We start from the raw sequence: 16869 nt of genomic DNA on the forward strand, positions 1-16869 counted from the left end.
AGAAAGAAACGGACTGGCCAATTATACAACACCAGGAGAGGGAGGATGGAAGTGTGAGTGAGAGTGAAAACTCTAAGAGGGCTGTTAGGGAAAAGATGAGACACTGCAAACTCTCAAGAGCTGTGGACCCGTTGTATTGGAAATGCCCTGCAGAAACAGGGACCATACATCCTACACCTGCTAAAAATCCTTCCCATTTCAAATATTCTATCCCACCCTCCTCTATAATCTATAGAGGACCCAGAAAAGTCAAAGTTTCCAAGTTCAGACCTCATCACCAATTTCCTCTCTGATTTATAAGGTGACCAAAAAAACACCTGCAAATATGCAGACGTGCTATTCATTTTAAATGAAAAATTACTGAGTATGGGGGCGGGGAAAGAATGAAAAATGTGCCCATGTGGTAACTTCTATATGTAAAGACATCTTAAAGTTAAAACATGAATCACAAATTCAGATATAGTACACAGATCTGCACTACACATGACAAGAAAAAGAAATGGCACTAAAATTTATATAGAGCCCTTACAATAAAATGAAGCACAATTAAAACTCAAATAGGTTTAACATAACTAGTAACTAATGACATACATTATTAAAATAACGATGATACCAGAATTTGCTATCAGATTGGTAACCACTTCAAGCCTGGAATACATGGTATTATTATGGGCACATAAAGGAGACATTTTCAATCACGGGGGGTAAAAGTGTTGCAACCTTCAATAAATATATCATAGAATTCAAAATGTGCAAACCTTTGACTCAGCACTTCTGGTTTTTGAAAATATTTACAAAGCACAACAAATACATGTCTATAAGATGTTCAGCATAACACTGTTTAGACTACTGAAAAGTTGCTAAATTATACACATATAAGAGATTATGCAGCTATTGGAAATGATGGTGTATAAAAAGATAATCGTGGGGGCGCCTGGGTGGCTCAGTCAGTTAGGTGTCTGCCTTCGGCTCAGGTCATGATCTCAGGGTCCTGGGACTGAGCCCCATGTCTGGCTCCCTGCTCAGCCCAGAGCCTGCTTCTCCCTCTCCCTCTGCCTGCCACGCCCCCTGCTTGTGCACGCTCTCTCTGGCAAATAAAATCTTTTTTAATTAATTAATTAAAAAGATAATTATGAATAGTCCATTATCAAGTCAAAGAAGCAAGCTATAAAGTAATACTGGGGCGCCTGGGTGGCTCAGTTGGTTAAGCGACTGCCTTCGGCTCAGGTCATGATCCTGGAGTCCCAGGATCGAGTCCCACATCCGGCTCCCTGCTCAGCAGGGAGTCTGCTTCTCCCTCTGACCCTCCCCCCGCCCATGTGCTCTCTCTCTCTCTCTCAAATAAATAAATAAAATCTTTAAAAAAAAAAAAAAAGTCTGCCTTCAGCTCAGGTCATGATTCCAAGATCCTGGGATCAAGTCCCACATCTGGCTCCCTGCTCAGCAGGAAGCCTGCTTCTCCCTCTCCCACTCCCCTTGCTCCCTTGCTTGTGTTCCCTCTCTCACTCTCTCTCTCTCTCTCTCAAATAAATGAATAAAAAAATAAATTTAAAAATTTAAAAAACAGTAATACTAATGAAGGTGAGGCTAGTTTCATACAAACCATCACCACCTATCTAGTCATCACTTTACCAAAATGTATCAAAACTTTTTTTGGGGGGGGAGGGGGGAGACACCTGGGTGGCTCATTTGGCTAAGCGTCTGCCTTCTGCTCAGGTCATGATCCCAGGATGCTGAGAGAGAGTCCCGCATGGGGTTCCTTGCTCAGCAGGGAAGCCTGCTTCTCCCTCTGCCTGCCACGCCCCCCTGCTTGTGCTCGCACTCTCTCTCTCTCTGACAAATAAAATCTTAAAAAAAAAAAACAAAACTTTTTTTTTAACGTATTTCTTTAACCCAACAAATCCTACTTCTGTAGATGTAGTCTGAGGAAATAACCAGATATCAACAAAGACTTGCATACAGGTGTCAAACCCATTACTATTTCTAATGATAAAAGAGAAACTTATTTTCCAACAGGGCAAAAACTAAAATGATAATACAAAATGTGATAGTCTTAATGTTTTTGAAGGCTAATTTATCACAAGAAAATGGTAATATAACATCACATTTAAAAAGCAGAACATAGGGGTGCCTGGGTGGCTCAGTCGGTTAAGCGGCTGCCTTCGGCTCAGGTCATGATCCCAAGGTCCTGGAATCAAGCCCCGCTTCGGGCTCCCCGCTCAGCGGGAAGCCTGCTTCTCCCTCTCCCACTCCCCCTACTTGTGTTCCCTCTCTCACTCTCTCTGTCAGATAAATAAATAAAATCTTAAAAAAAAAAAGCAGAACATACAAGATTTATCATACTACTATGCTCACAATTTTAAAATATATTTACTTCACAGCTATATAAATGTACAGACAATACAAAGAACAAAACAGACAAAATCTCTGCCCCCTCTGTTTCCAATTATACATCAAAAGAATTTGTAAAAGAAATGAAACTGGTGAACATGCTGTTTTTCAATCTGCCTGTTAGATCCTTAATATCTACGCATCTACCTGGCTTACAGCAGCTCTCATTAATATTTGCAAATGAATACACCAAACTGTTAGCAGTGAGTTCTCTGGGATGTGAGCGAGCACAGGTGACTTTCCCCTTTTTTCTTTATTTCCTGAAATTTTTCCAAATGATTTCTCTAAATTTTTATCTTATTTGGACAAACTCAGAAATCTTTAATCCATTTATGGTATCTTTGACAAAGAGTTTTAAATGCAAAACTCAGCAAATAAATTTTCACTGGCTATGCCAAAATGTAAACAGTAATCTCTGGTTAATGAGATTGTGATTTTTAAATTTCCTTCTTCAGGCTTTTCTATAATTTCAACATACTTTGTAATGTGAACAAAAATTTTTTAATACACTGAACTGTCAACAGTGATGAGATTAGGGTTGGGAGGGTTTTCTGTTCTACAATGTTCTACATGTTCTACAATGAGGAAATTCTACCTTTCTTTTTTTTTTAAGATTTTATTTATTTATTTGACAGAGAGAGGGACAGCAAGAGAGGGAACACTAGCAGGGGGACAGGAGCTGGAAAGGGAGAAGCAGGCCTCCCCCGCAGAGCAGGGAGCCCAATGCAGGGCTCGATCCCAGGACCCTGGGATCATGACCTGAGCCTAAAGCAGACACCCAACAACTAGGCCACCCAGGCACCCCATCCTACCTTTTTTTTTTTTAAAGATTTTATTTATTTGTCATAGAGAGAGAAAAAGAGAGCGAGCACAAGCAGGGAGAACAGCAGGCAGAAGGAGAAGCAGGCTCTCTGCTGAGCAGGGAGCCCGACACAGGGCTGGATCCCAGGATCCTGAGATCATGACCTGAGCCGAAGGCAGACGCTTAACCAACTGAGCCACCCAGGCATCCCTGGAAATCCTACTTTTTAATAAGAAAAAAAAAAAGGAATGATCAGAGTCAAAGGAACCAACTAAGCCAAGAAAATGGCAACTTCAAAAAAGAGCAGTGGACCAATACTCAAAACACAGGAAGGAGTAAAACCGTAAGGAAATGAAAGCTAAAGCTGAGTGCTTCCCGTTCGGTCCTGATCAAGTAGAAGAGGAAGAGTAGGGCGCCTGGGTGGCTCAGTCGGTTAAGCGACTGCCTTCGGCTCAGGTCATGATCCTGGAGTCCCGGGATCGAGTCCCGCATCGGGCTCCCTGCTCGGCGGGGAGTCTGCTTCTCCCTCTGACCCTCCTCCCTCTCATGCTCTCTGTCTCTCATTCTCTCTGTCTCAAATAAATGAATAAAATCTTTAAAAAAAAAAAAAAAAAAAAAAAAAAAAAGAAGAGGAAGAGTAAAGAGGCTAATAGGAAAGACGAGGTCAGACCCTGTTATAAAAGAAGAAGAAATGAGATGAGATCCTAGGTGAATTAGAGTTCTAGACTTCTGCCAACTAGGAGGGGAGTAGACAAACAGGACAGGGATCACCTACTTCAGGCTCCTCAGGAAAGTATGATCTGAATAAATGGTCCATTATTAAATGAGGGAGGAACTTGGAGGTTTAATCTGAGGTAAAAATTCTGAAAAACTTGTCAGATGAAAGAAATAAAAACCAATGAGTCTGGAAATGGGCTTACTGTTGCTCTCCTGTTGCATGCTATTCCACAGGGGGGGATAAATACAGGAACTTTGATCAAAGTTGGTCCCTACATAACAGACTGAAGAACACAGGTTTTAGAGTTACATCTAGGTTTTGAATTTTCTGACTCTACCATAAACTGGCAGAGTGACATCCTCACATCATACCAATGACCTTCGAGAAATCATGTAACTGCTCTGTTTCTACGTCTACTAAAAATGAAACTACATTTTTTCATATACCTTACTTTTCACATAAAAAGATAAATTATGTCTGGATATTCTAGGCCTCTTTGGAAGAAATGCCAACATGTAAACACATCAGTATTATTAGCAACCTAGCAGAAGGAAATTTTTCAAAGTTTATCTAAGAGCACTCCCTTCAAGAATAATCTTTCCTTTGCAGAAAACCTTATCACAATGTGACAGCAAAGACAGACCTGTGTGTTTACAGCTGAGGCTTTTCCTTTGACATAACACTTCCTGTATTATTGAGCTGCCATATTACACCGGGTTACATGTGAAAAAATCAGTTCATTAAAAAACAGTTCTCTTAAAACTGTCCTCTGTCAATGATCTACTTAAATTACCACCACAGCCTGTTTTTGTCTCCCTTTAGGGTCAAGAGTTATAGACAGTATTAAGGGTGAAGATCGAAGGACTTAAGGAATAAATTAACAGTTTCTACTCTGCTTGAAACTTCAAATCCATTGCATGCTAATACTTGTTTCATGCTTCAACTGAACGCGTATTCCTTGTAATCATCCTATTCAAAGCACCATAAAGTAAAAACCTCCCTGAATCAGTATTATTCATTCTTGGTAGCACAATTTAGCTTTAAAAACTGCCAAAACAACTGGTAGTAATTAAAGAACCTATGAAATTTGAATAAAATGCTGGGTACTGGGTCGCCTGGGTGGCTCAGTCGGTTGGGCATCTGCCTTCGGCTCAGGTCATGATCCCAGGGTCCTGGGATCGAGTCCCGCAGCGGGCTCCCTGCTCGGCGGGAAGCCTGCTTCTCCTTCTCCCACTCCCCCTGCTTGTGTTCCCTCTCTCGCTCTCTCGCTCTCTCTCTGTCAAATAAATAAAATCTTTAAAAAAAAAAAAATACTGGATACTTTGAACTGGCTGGAGTCAATGTTTTAAGTACCCCTCACTTTATGCAGAATAACTTGCCTGACTTAACGCCGTATCTCCTAGTAACCAAAAGCCTAAAAAACAAACAACAAAAAAAAACCTTGAGCATTTCTTTTCTTTAAAGCGACCCACCATGAGAAGTCTTTAGCTCCCCTAACAGTAAAGCAAAAGACAAGAGAAGCTACAAATTCAAACACTTAACCCGAACTGTTAAGCGTATAAGGGCTCGGGCGCCTGGGTGGCTCAGTTGGTTGAGCGACTGCCTTCGGCTCAGGTCATGATCCTGGAGTCCCGGGATCGAGTCCCGCATCGGGCTCCCTGCTCGGCGGGGAGTCTGCTTCTCCCTCTGACCCTCCCCCCTCTCATGCTCTCTGTCTCTCATTCTCTGTCTCTCAAATAAATAAATAAAATCTTAAAAAAAAAAGAGAGAGAGAGAGAGAGGGAACACAAGCAGGGGGAGTGGGAGAGGGAGAAGCAGGCTTCCCGCTCAATCCCAGGACGCCAGCATCACAACCCGAGTCGAAGGCGGACGCCCAACGACTGAGCCACCCAGGTGCCCCGATCTCACTTTTAAAATAGGGGTGAGGGGCGCCTGGATAGCTCAGTCATTAAGGGTCTGCCTTCGGCTCAGGTCATGATCCTGGAGTCCCGGGATCGAGTCCCGCATCGGGCTCCCTGCTCGGCGGGGAGTCTGCTTCTCCCTCTGACCCTCCCCCCTCTCATGTGCTCTCTCTCTCTCATTCTCTCTCTCTCAAATAAATAAAATCTTTAAAAAAAAAAAAAAAAAGCGTATAAGGTCTGCAAAGTCCCCTTCCACAAGTTTACAAAGCTCATTCTCATCGTCTGACAAAACCACGGGGCTCGGAGCTGGGAGGCTGCCTGAGGGAAATCTTAGCACGTCCGGAGCCGAGTCCGCAAAGAGGAAACCAGGAACAGAAACGTAAACAAACGAGCGGGTCGCAGACACTCGTTTCAGTAAGTGTCTACCTTATCCAGACCGCCCTCCCGCCGCCCCTCGCACTGCACCGCTGGGCCGCCGGTCCGAGCCCGGATCCAGCCGAATTCGCCCCGGAGCGGCGGCGACGCTCGTTGCGTCCTGCCCACCCGGGAACGAAGGTGCACGGGTGCAAGGGGAGGGCCGCCGCGGCATTCCGGGTCCCTCACCGTCATACTTGGGGTCCGAGCCGTCGGCCGGGAACTCGATGGCGGGCGGCGGCGTCACAGCCTCCGCCCCGTCGCCCTCCGCCTCGCGCTCCCGGGCCCCGGAGCTGCCTCCCAGCATCGCCCGCCGCGCGCGGGCCGAAGCCCAGCCCGCCCGCCCGCCAGCCGACCCAGCACCGCCTCACTCAGGACCAGTGGCACCTGCCACCGGATCCGGAAGTAGCCCCTCACGAGGCGGAAAACGCGCCCAGGGCTCACGCGCGCCGCTGGCGGGGGCGGGCCCTGCCGCAAGCTCCGCCCTTCGCGTCCTCCAGGAGGAGAGGATGGGCCGGTGCCGCGCGGGCGCACTCCTGCGCAGGCGCCCTGGTGGCCTGTTCCTTGGGCGGTGGCGGGCGGATGGATGGTGGGGTGTGGGCTCGGGACGCCCGCCACGCCCACCACGCCCGCCACGCCCGCGGGGACGTCAACCTGCGCTCCCGGCCACCCTTAAGACCTGAGTCTCGCGCACGAGTCAGAGCGCTCACGTCTCACGCCAAGACTCGGATGCTAATGTAAGATTCCCGTGTCTGCGGAGCTTCTAAATCCAAATACATACTTTATGCAGATAAAACAGTGATTGTCAATTGTTTTTCAAAGAAAAAAAAAAAAGCATCTACAAGACCTGTCTCAACAACAACTGAACCTATTTTGGTCAACCGTTAAAACGACAAAATGTGAGGGCGCCTGGGTGGCTCAGATGGTTGGGCGTCTGCCTTCGGCTCAGGTCATGATCCCAGGATCCTGGGATCGAGTCCCACATCGGGCTCCCTGCTCGGCGGGGGGCCTGCTTCTCCCTCTGCCTCTCTCTCTCTGTCTCTCATGAATAAATAAATAAAATGTTTAAAAAAAAAAAAAAACGACAAAATGTGAAATAACTCGATTCCAAAGTGAATCCAACCTAACAAATATACTCTGCTTTTAAGACTGAACTTTCCATCGAAATGACGTCAAACCTGAGACCACCTTTTCCAAGTGACCCCATGGCCATACTGCCTCGACTGTGATTTGAAGCCTTTAGCTTCAAAAACCCTCTGCCCTCTGGAAATGTCTCTGATGATGTGGTTGCCAACACAATGCTGTTGGAAATAATTCTTAGATTCCAGATCAGATAATGCAGCTGGAATAAAAAGCCTTTAGATTTTGATCCTCAACCCCAGTGCGATGTGTAAAAGCGGTATTGCTTAAGAATTTTATTTGGGGCGCCTGGGTGGCTCAGTTGGTTGGGCGACTGCCTTCGGCTCAGGTCATGATCCTGGAGTCCCGGGATCGAGTCCCGCATCGGGCTCCCCCTGCTCGGCGGGGAGTCTGCTTCTCCCTCTGACCCTCCACCCTCTCATGCTCTCTGTCTCTCATTCTCTCTGTCTCAAATAAATAAATAAAATCTTTAAAAAAAAAAAAGAATTTTATTTGAGCACAGTTTTCTTATAAAATCATACAGGATGCTTTCAGCCTGATAGAAGCAATTTGGACATGGTTCATCCAAAGATTAGGGATGCCTCTTTCCCTACTCTGCTGATGGGAAGAACACAGCCTTTATGGAGGGTGGTTTATCTATATGTATCCACAACTTTAAAAATGCAAATACTTTTGACTCATCAATTCCACTTTCAGTAATTTATTTTAAGGAACAGATTAAGAATGAGCAAGAAGATTTAGCTAAAACTATTAATTGCAACAATAGTTATAATACCAAAAACAAGAAGACAATATAATTGAGTAAATTATAAATATCCATGCAATGGCACACTTTGCAACCAATAAAAATGTTGGTATGCAATATCCAGTTCTTGCCACTTTCCACCACCACCAGAATGGAGAAAACAGCAAACCCATTCAGGTGGGAATATAAATGAAGGCAACATTTCTAGAAGACAATACTCAACTTATAGTGAATATATTTAAATAGGTATACTCTTTAAACTACATACAGGAGGATATACAAAGGAAATAATCAGAGTGGTGAAAAAAGAAAAATCTATAAGAGTGCTCATCAAAGTGTAGTTTGTAATAGAAAAGCACTGGGATAAATCCAAATTCCCAAATAGAAGAGCAGTGGGGGTACATCCATGCAGTGAAACCTTATGCAGCCATTATAAAAAATGGGGGTGGGGGCAGGGGAAGAGCACAGTCCTCTCTTGGCTTCCATGGTATCACACAATTCTAGTTTTCCTCTATTTTACTGGCCCTCCATCTCAGGATCCCTTTCTGGATTCTCCTTCCCCAAATGCATAATTCTGTAGGGCTCTTGTCACGTCACTCCAAATTCTCTCAGGAGATAACCACATGCACTGCTATCACTTTACATACCCTCTATAAGCTGACAACTCCCAAATGTATCTCTGCAGCACAGACTTGTTCTCTTGGATGACTCAAAACACCTCAAATTTCTGAAAGCAAACTCGTGATATTCCTTCTAAAATTTGTTTTCCACTACTTCTCTTCATTCAAGTAGCACACAATCCGCCCACTTGTCCGTGCCTAAAACATGAGTCAACCTTTATACCATAACCAGACTATACCTAAGCTGCCCTCAAATTAATTAAAAATATGACATAGCATATAAACACGCAAATTAAACATGCAGTTAACTGGAAAGGAACCCAAATGACCAATAAACATAGGAAAAGATACACAAATTTCGCTAGGTACAGGTAAGTGCAAATTAAACGGTGAACTATCATCTCAAACTATTATATTTGCAAAGTTAGTTTTTCATACCAAGTGTGGGTGAGGATGTGGAGGAAAAGGAGCTATCAAATGTTACTAAAGAGCTACTTAGTGATATTGAGTAAAATTAAATGGTGCATACCCAAGATCCACTAATTTAATTTCCATTGAGGTTCCCTTCGGGCACTTTTTTTTTAAAGATTTTATTTATTTATTTGAGAGAGAGAGTGTGTGTGCACGAGCAGGGGGAGGGGCAGAGAGAGAGGGAGAAGCAGGCTCCCTGCTGAACAGGGAGCCCAACACAGGGCCTGATCCCAGGACCCTGAAGGCAGACGCCCAACCAACTGAGCCACCCAGTTGGTGCTCAATCCTGCAGATTTTAGATTCGCTTGCCCCCATAACTGTGTGAGCCAATTCCTTAAAACCAGTCTCTGAATACACATCCTACTGGTTCTGTTTCTCTAGAGAACCCTAATACAATTGCTTTCTTGAAAAAGAATAAAAAAATGTGAAATTCTTCAAACATAAAAAAAGGTACAAAGAATAATGTAAACACTGATGTTTCCACACCCAAATTTAACAACTGTTGACATTAAGCTGTATTTGCTTAAGAATTGCTTCTCTTAAGGGGCACCTGGGTGGCTCAGTTGGTTAAGCGACTGCCTTCGGCTCAGGTCATGATCTTGGAGTCCCGGATCGAGTCCCGGATCGAGTCCCGGATCAAGTCCCGCATCGGGCTCCTTGCTCAGCGGGGAGTCTGCCTCTCTCTCTGACCCTCCCCCCTCTCATGCTCTCTCTCTCTCTCTATCTCATTCTCTCTCTCAAAATAAATAAATAAAATCTTAAAAAAAAAAAAGAATTGCTTCTCTTAAAAGAAAAAAAAAATTTACAGATGTAGTTAAATTCCTATTTTGAACCCTTTCTGTTCCCACTCTCCTCCCTTCCTCTTAAGAGGTAATCTCTTTTTTAAAGTCAGATATCATTCCCATCCATATTTTATTTCATTATTTTATTTTTCTTAAGATTTCATTTATTTATTTGAGAGAGAGAGAGAAAGAAAACACAAGTGGGGGAAGGGGCAGAGGGACAAGCAGAGTCCCTGCTGAGCAGGGAGCCGGAACAGGGCTCAATCCCAAGACCCTGAGGTCATGACCTGAGTTGAAGTCAGATGCTTAACTGACTGAGCCACCCAGGCATCCCCCAATCCATATTTTAATATTTCTACGATAAATATATGTCCCAGAATAATATGTTTTTTTGCGTATTTAAAAAATTTTACATACATGGCATCATACTGTACTTTACAAGGTCAAATTTAGGGCCAAATTGCCTGTGTGTGCGTTTGCATGTGTTTGTTTCTTTTTTTTCTTCACCTATTGCATGAAGTGCACTAACTTAACTAAGCACCTTGAATCTAGTTGAACCATTGTAACAGTTCTATAATATTCATTTGCATTTATAATATGTTTGCTTATTTCCCTATTGATGGATAATATAAGGGAGTCCAAAAGAAATCCAGCCCCAAAGGAATCTCTTTTTGGAGTGGCAAAAAGTGTTTTAAAATCAGATAGTGGTGATGGTGGCCCAACTCTGAGTACCAGTCATTTGTACATTTGAGAATTTTAGAATGAGTTTTGTGGTATATAAATTATAAATTATCTCAGTAAAGCTGTTATAAAAAAAAAGGTAGAGAGCAATGAAAGGTGACATGTGAAAAATAAATCCTGGTTGTCCCAAATACAACAGGTTGTGTGACCTGAGGCAAGCTGTTTATTTGAAAGCTCTCTTTGCCTCTATGTTCTCAACTATAGAATGGGATAATTACAGCACCTAGCCTGTAAATTTGTAATAAGGATTGAATGAGTTAATATTTGTGAAAGCACTTAGAACAGGGTGAGTGAGTGGAGTTGACCCAGTGTGCAATGAATGTTAGCAATTATTTTATTATTATTACTATCATAAAAACTTCTGCAACTTAAGCTGTGTTGTTTTCAATGTTCATGATAAGACATGCAGACATACACACATATATGTATTCGTGGGCACATATAGAAGTGTGGCTCAGTCGGTAAAGCATCTGCCTTCGGCTCAGGTCAAGATCCCAGGACCCTGGGATCAAGTCTGGCATCAGGCTCCCAGATTAAATAAAATCTTAAAAAAAAAAAAAAAAAGGAGAAGTTATAAAAATAAATAAATAAATAAAGTCTGTAGGATGGGCCAGGGAAGAGGTGATGTTGCCCATCAAGTCCAAAGGCTGTCTGCTGGCAGAATCCTCCTTGCTTGGAGGAAATCAGTCTTTTGGTTTTAGAAAGGCCTTTGACTGATTGGATGAGGTGCACTCAGGTTATGAAGGGCCATCCACTTTACACAAAATCCACTGACTTAAATGTTAATCTCATCAAAAATCCCCTCACAGAGACATCCAGAATAATGTTTAATCAAATATCTGGCTATGGCCCAGCCAAGTTGACACATTAAATTAAACATCACAGGTCCATCCCTTGTCAACCTGGCACCCATATGCATCCTATTATCCCATACATAGTCTCCAAACAGACAGTGAGAAGGTCATACTTCTGTACATGATACAACTATCCTGACCAAAACCAAAAGGGCACTATGCCTTTCCTCAGAAGAGGACAAAAAGTCCTTGGGTGATGTTCACTCTTGTCGGATACCTTATAACTTAAAAACTATGATGTAGGGGCGCCTGGGTGGCTCAGTCGTTAAGTGTCTGCCTTCGGCTCAGGTCATGATCCCAGGGTCCTGGGATCGAGCCCTGCATCGGGCTCCCCACTCCGCGGGAAGCCTGCTTCTCCCTCTCCCATTCCCCCTGCTTGTGTTCCCTCTCTGGCTGTGTCTCTCTCTGTCAAATAAATAAATAAAATCTTAAAAAAAAAAAGCTATGATGTAAACTTAACAGTATTTAAATACTATGATATAAAGTCAATGCATCATATTTCACGTGATAAGGGGATAGGAGAATGAAGAAAATAAAGATATTCGGTAGATGGATAATATGCATGCATATACTTACACATACACAGTCATAACAAAATAAGGAACAAACACAGTTACAGTTCTTGTTACTGTAATTGGTCATAAGGTTGTAACTGGTATTTATAACTAACTACCTTCTTCCACTACCCATTCCATATTCCCTTTGTCCTCAGCAAGCATCTCAGCTGGCCATAGTTCTTTACTTGATGGGGTAATGCGAACCTCCTTTCTTGAAGAGTCTGGGCCATTAGCAGTCCTGCCTAGATTGGGTTGTTGTAGTCTTCCATTGACTTTAATCATAGTGCATGATAACACTAAGAGTCACCCTAAGGGACCTCCTGTATTCCAGATTCTTTCTTACTTCCATTTTGGAAGTAAGTCCCTTTTCTCCTTGGTAGTCAAGATCAATCACCCCAGCCAGTATAGCAACTCCTTTCCTTGCCTGTTGGTTTAGAGTCATGAGGAGCCTAAGGTGACTCTGTTATAGTCTTAACTTTTAGTACAGTTGAGTCATTGTTGTATCTGCTGGTAGAAGAAATAAGACCTTTTGGAACTCCTTTCAGAACTAAGATCTCTAAGCCAGTGGAGCATAGGGTCACAGGGACAGGAAGCAGATGCTAGAGAGTCACTTGGGGGTAATACTGAGTAGCGCCCCTCCCATTTCAACTCCTTGATTTACAACCCGTGGATCCTGGAAGAGGGAGAAACAGCACCATATATTTACTGGACATTGATTCAGAACATAAACAGCTCTCTGGAGAACCTTACCCCCATCCTGCAAGGTGTGGCCACCTAACTGACCCTGTAACTGAGTCTTCAAACGGCCATTCCATCAAATCAGTTGCTTCAGGAAGGTAGGAAACATGGTAAGACAAGAGACTTCCATGAGCATGGATCAACTGCCGTACTTCATTTGCTGGAAAATGGGTTCCTTTATCAGAAGCAATGCTGTGTGGAATACCAAGACAGTGGATAAGATATTCCATAAGTCCACAAAAGGTAGTTTTGGCAGAATAATTGCACACAGAGAAGGAAAATCTGTACCCACAGTATCTATTTTAGTAAAAACAACACACTGCTCCTTCCACGAGAGAAGTGGTCTAATGTAATCGACCTGCCTCCATGTAGCTGGCTGATCCCTCCAGTGAGTGATGCCATACTGGGGGTTCAATGTTGGTCTCAGGGGCTGGCAGATTGGGCAGTCAGCAGTGGCTATAGCGAGGACAGTCTTGGTGAGTGGAAGTCCATGTTGCTGAGCCCATTTATGACCTCCATCCCTGCCACCATGGCCACTTTACTCATGCGCCTACTGGGTGATGACAGGAGTGGCTAAGGAAAGAGCCTGACTAGTTAGTATCCATGACGTGATTATGAAAATCCTCTACTGAGATCACTCTTTGGTGAGCATTCACATAGGCTACACATATCTTTACATTTTTCACCCATCTAAGAGAGATCTATCCATACCCCTTCCCCAAACTTCCTTGTCACCAATTTTGCAATCATATTCCTTCCAAGTCCTTGACAATCCAGCCAAAACATTGGCCACATTCCATGAATCAGTATATAATCACATATCTGGCCATTTCTCCTTCCAAGCGAAATGAACAATCAGATATATTGCCTGGAAGTTCTGTTCACTGGGAGGATTTCCCTTCACCATTGTCCTTCAGGGATGTCTCAGAAAAGGGCTGTCATGCTGCAGCTGTCCACTTTCTAATGGTGCCTGCCTATTGTGCAGAACCATCTGAAAACAAGACCCAAGTCTTCCCTGTCTCTGTACAAGCTCTGATCACAGAGAACTCCCCATGAATCCACACATGCAGGCTTGGAAAGAGAAGGTATTGTAACAGGAGTGGGGGCCATCGGCATTTGAGCCATTTCTTCATGTAATCTGTGGACTCAGGGACTCCCTGCGCATGATCTCACACATACCACTTCCATGATGGATGTGCTTCTGCACGCACCCAACTTTATGGCTTAGTGGATCAGATAACACCCAGTTCATGATAAGCAGCTCAGGTTGTATGGTAATTTGGTGGCCCATAGTTAAGCATTCAGTCTCTACTAAAGCCCAGTACCAGGCCAAAAGCTATTTCTTAAAAAAGGAAAGTAGTTATCTGAAGATGAAACCAGGATGGCCAGTTGTGTCTTGGGATGGGTCAGCCCTTCCGCTGCATTTAGAACAAAACTGAGACTCCCTGCATGGCCTACAGGGCCTTTCAAGAGCTCCTCCAGCCTTCCATGCCAGTCTCTGCTCTACGGGATCACACTAATGAATGAACAGAAGAGTAAGACTCACGACTTAAGCATTCATGAGAGAGGGTCAGGGCAGAGGTGGCAACTGTTCTTGAGGTTTTAGCCTCTAGAGCAGGGACAGAGTCATACAAGAAGTAGGACAGAAATCTCAATGACTTGACAATTGCTGACCTTTGGCTGCATAGATGGCACCCTTACCCACCTTCTCCAACTATACTGCATGAGCAGTATCAATTTTCCCTCACAGTGAAGCAAAAACAAACTCTCTAAAGAGATAGAAACTTCTTCATGGCAAGGACGAGAGTTCTCAAAATTGAGTAGAAGAATGCAATGGTGATATTTTGTAGGTCTCTATTGCCACATCATGCCACAGACTCTCAGTGCTTTCTTTGCTGCTAGAGTCACAAACATCTTTCAATCTAGTCCAAATTAGAGAGCCAACTCCAGAAACCCTGGAACAAAAGAGTTGGAATTCCAGAGCTGGGCTTCCTCTTTTGGTCAGTGTTTGTGTGTATTTGTGCACCTGTGTGTGTGTGTGCACCAATTGCCAACCCAGTCTCTCCACTACCTGCCCTAGTACCAAGCCCCTTAATGTGAAGCCTTCCCATCAAGATCCACATGGACTTCAAAGTCAATTCTCTCAACTTGGGGGGGCTATCAGGAACGTCAGAGGAAGCCCCACTAGCTACCTTTATTAATCATCACGTTACATATTATGGTTACCCAACAGAAGATAAGTGCTATAAACCTTAACAGTATAAAGTTAATGTTATTTCCATATGTGTTTGGAAGTAGTAAGATGGTAAGAGGTAGAAATTTGATTTTTTTATCCAGTGGATAATTAAGAGATACCATCTCAGTTGGATGGATGAACAAAGGGTTATTTAAGAATATTACACAAGGTAACTAATAATGAGTTTAGTATGTGGTGTAAAGCTGTGGTTGTATATATTTTATCCTCTTTCCATCATCCATCTGATGTTAAGGAAATTGTACCAGTGTTGCATTCTCCAGTTTGCACAGTGTTCCTAATTCCTTTATTTCTACTACAGCTTTAAGCACCCTGTAGGTATCCGGTAATTATTAATGAGAGAGTTTGGGAAATGGTCTCACACTGTGGAAGCTGGCTTTCAAGATCACCCCCAGTAATCTCTGCTTCCTGATCTTCATACCCTTTTCATGTTCCCTCTCACGTTGTACTAAGGTTGGTCTGTATGATCACTAGCATACAGAGAACAGATGGTATGAAACTTCTAAGATTAGTTTAAAAGACACTGTGGCTTCCATCTTGCTCTCTCTCCCTCATCTCTGCCTCTGGGGGGGGGGGGGGAACAAGCTGCCATGTTGCACTTAGAGCAGATTCTTCATCCCCAGTAGATAGGAAGCTGCCATCTTGAGATGTCAGATGACTGCTGCCTGGGACAACTGCTTGACTGCAACCCGATGGACTGAGCCAGAACCACCAAGCTACACTGCTCTGATTCCTGACCCTCAGAAACTGTGAGGGAAAATATATGCTTTTATGTGTGTGGCAGGTGGGCAATTTGTTACACAGCAATCATTAATACCTAAACTAGATTTCAAGCATCTTACCAGGGTAAGGAATGCCCTAAGCCAACACCTCATAAAAATTCTGTTGACCTGGCTGGTTACCAAGCAACAGTTGTGATGTCATCAGGATTAGAACCCTAACTTATGGGGATCTTGCCAACCACTTGACAGGAAGCCCCAGAGCAAAGGGGACTTTTCAGGTGAGCACATCTATGTCTACTTTCCTCTTTCTCAAATAAAGTGAATAATCCAGGGATCTTTCAACCAAAATTGGTTCTTACATTCCTTATGTCCACTGATAATGGCAACTTCAAGTCGTTACTGCCAGTTAGGGTGGATTACTCCCATTTCAATCCTGGGACTTACCTCTTTCGGTTTGGGGGCCTCAACCCCAGAGCAATGTGCAAGAGATGTTTTTCGTTTTTAACAATTTTTATATAGGGTTACAAAATTGACAGGTATAAGATATTAGCAAATCATTAATATTATTTAAATGAATAGCTTTTAAAATTTTTTAAATTTATTTATTTGACACAGAGAGAGACAGCGAGAGAGGGAACACAAGCAGGGGGAGTAGGAGAGGGAGAAGCAGGCTTCCCAGCGAGCAGGGAGCCTGATGCGGGGCTTGATCCCAGGACCCTGGGATCATGACCTGAGCCGAAGGCGGACGCTTAACGACTGAGCCACCCAGGCGCCCCTGAAATGAATAGCTTTGTAAGTAAAAATCCCCATTTTGTAAAGTTAGGCTATAAAATATTTCAACTGAAAATATCAGGATGCGTATTTGAAAAAGTGGATTATTACTTAATGCCCTTCAGTTTCCATCCAATGAGCCACGTAATGTAGACCTAGAACAGGTTTAGGGTAGCAGTTTTTTAAGCTCCTTGAAACTAAACAGTGAAATACTGCTCTGTTCAAAATGTCTTTTAATATTCTTTTAG

At 43.4% G+C, this 16869-nt stretch overlaps 1 protein-coding gene across 4 annotated transcripts in view; it reads right to left on the reverse strand.

The window, feature by feature from the left end:
• Positions 1–6630, reverse strand: part of EIF2AK1 (eukaryotic translation initiation factor 2 alpha kinase 1) — a 31794-nt gene extending 25164 nt beyond the window's left edge. The window contains exon 1 of one of the 4 annotated variants that reach the window (XM_045875829.3): positions 6416–6630. In XM_045875829.3, coding sequence (XP_045731785.1) covers positions 6416–6533 — 118 coding nt within the window. In that variant the 5' untranslated portion in view covers positions 6534–6630. The remainder of the gene's footprint in view (positions 1–6415) is intronic. The other 3 variants (XM_045875827.3, XM_045875828.3, XM_045875830.3) reach the window with 3 other exon arrangements.
• Positions 6631–16869: the final 10239 nt, after the last annotated feature.

This window comes from Mirounga angustirostris, unplaced genomic scaffold (assembly GCF_029215605.1).
Source record: "Mirounga angustirostris isolate CCGP_5_RB_7025 unplaced genomic scaffold, mMirAng1.0.hap1 SCAF_5, whole genome shotgun sequence".
Taxonomy (NCBI): domain Eukaryota; kingdom Metazoa; phylum Chordata; class Mammalia; order Carnivora; family Phocidae; genus Mirounga; species Mirounga angustirostris.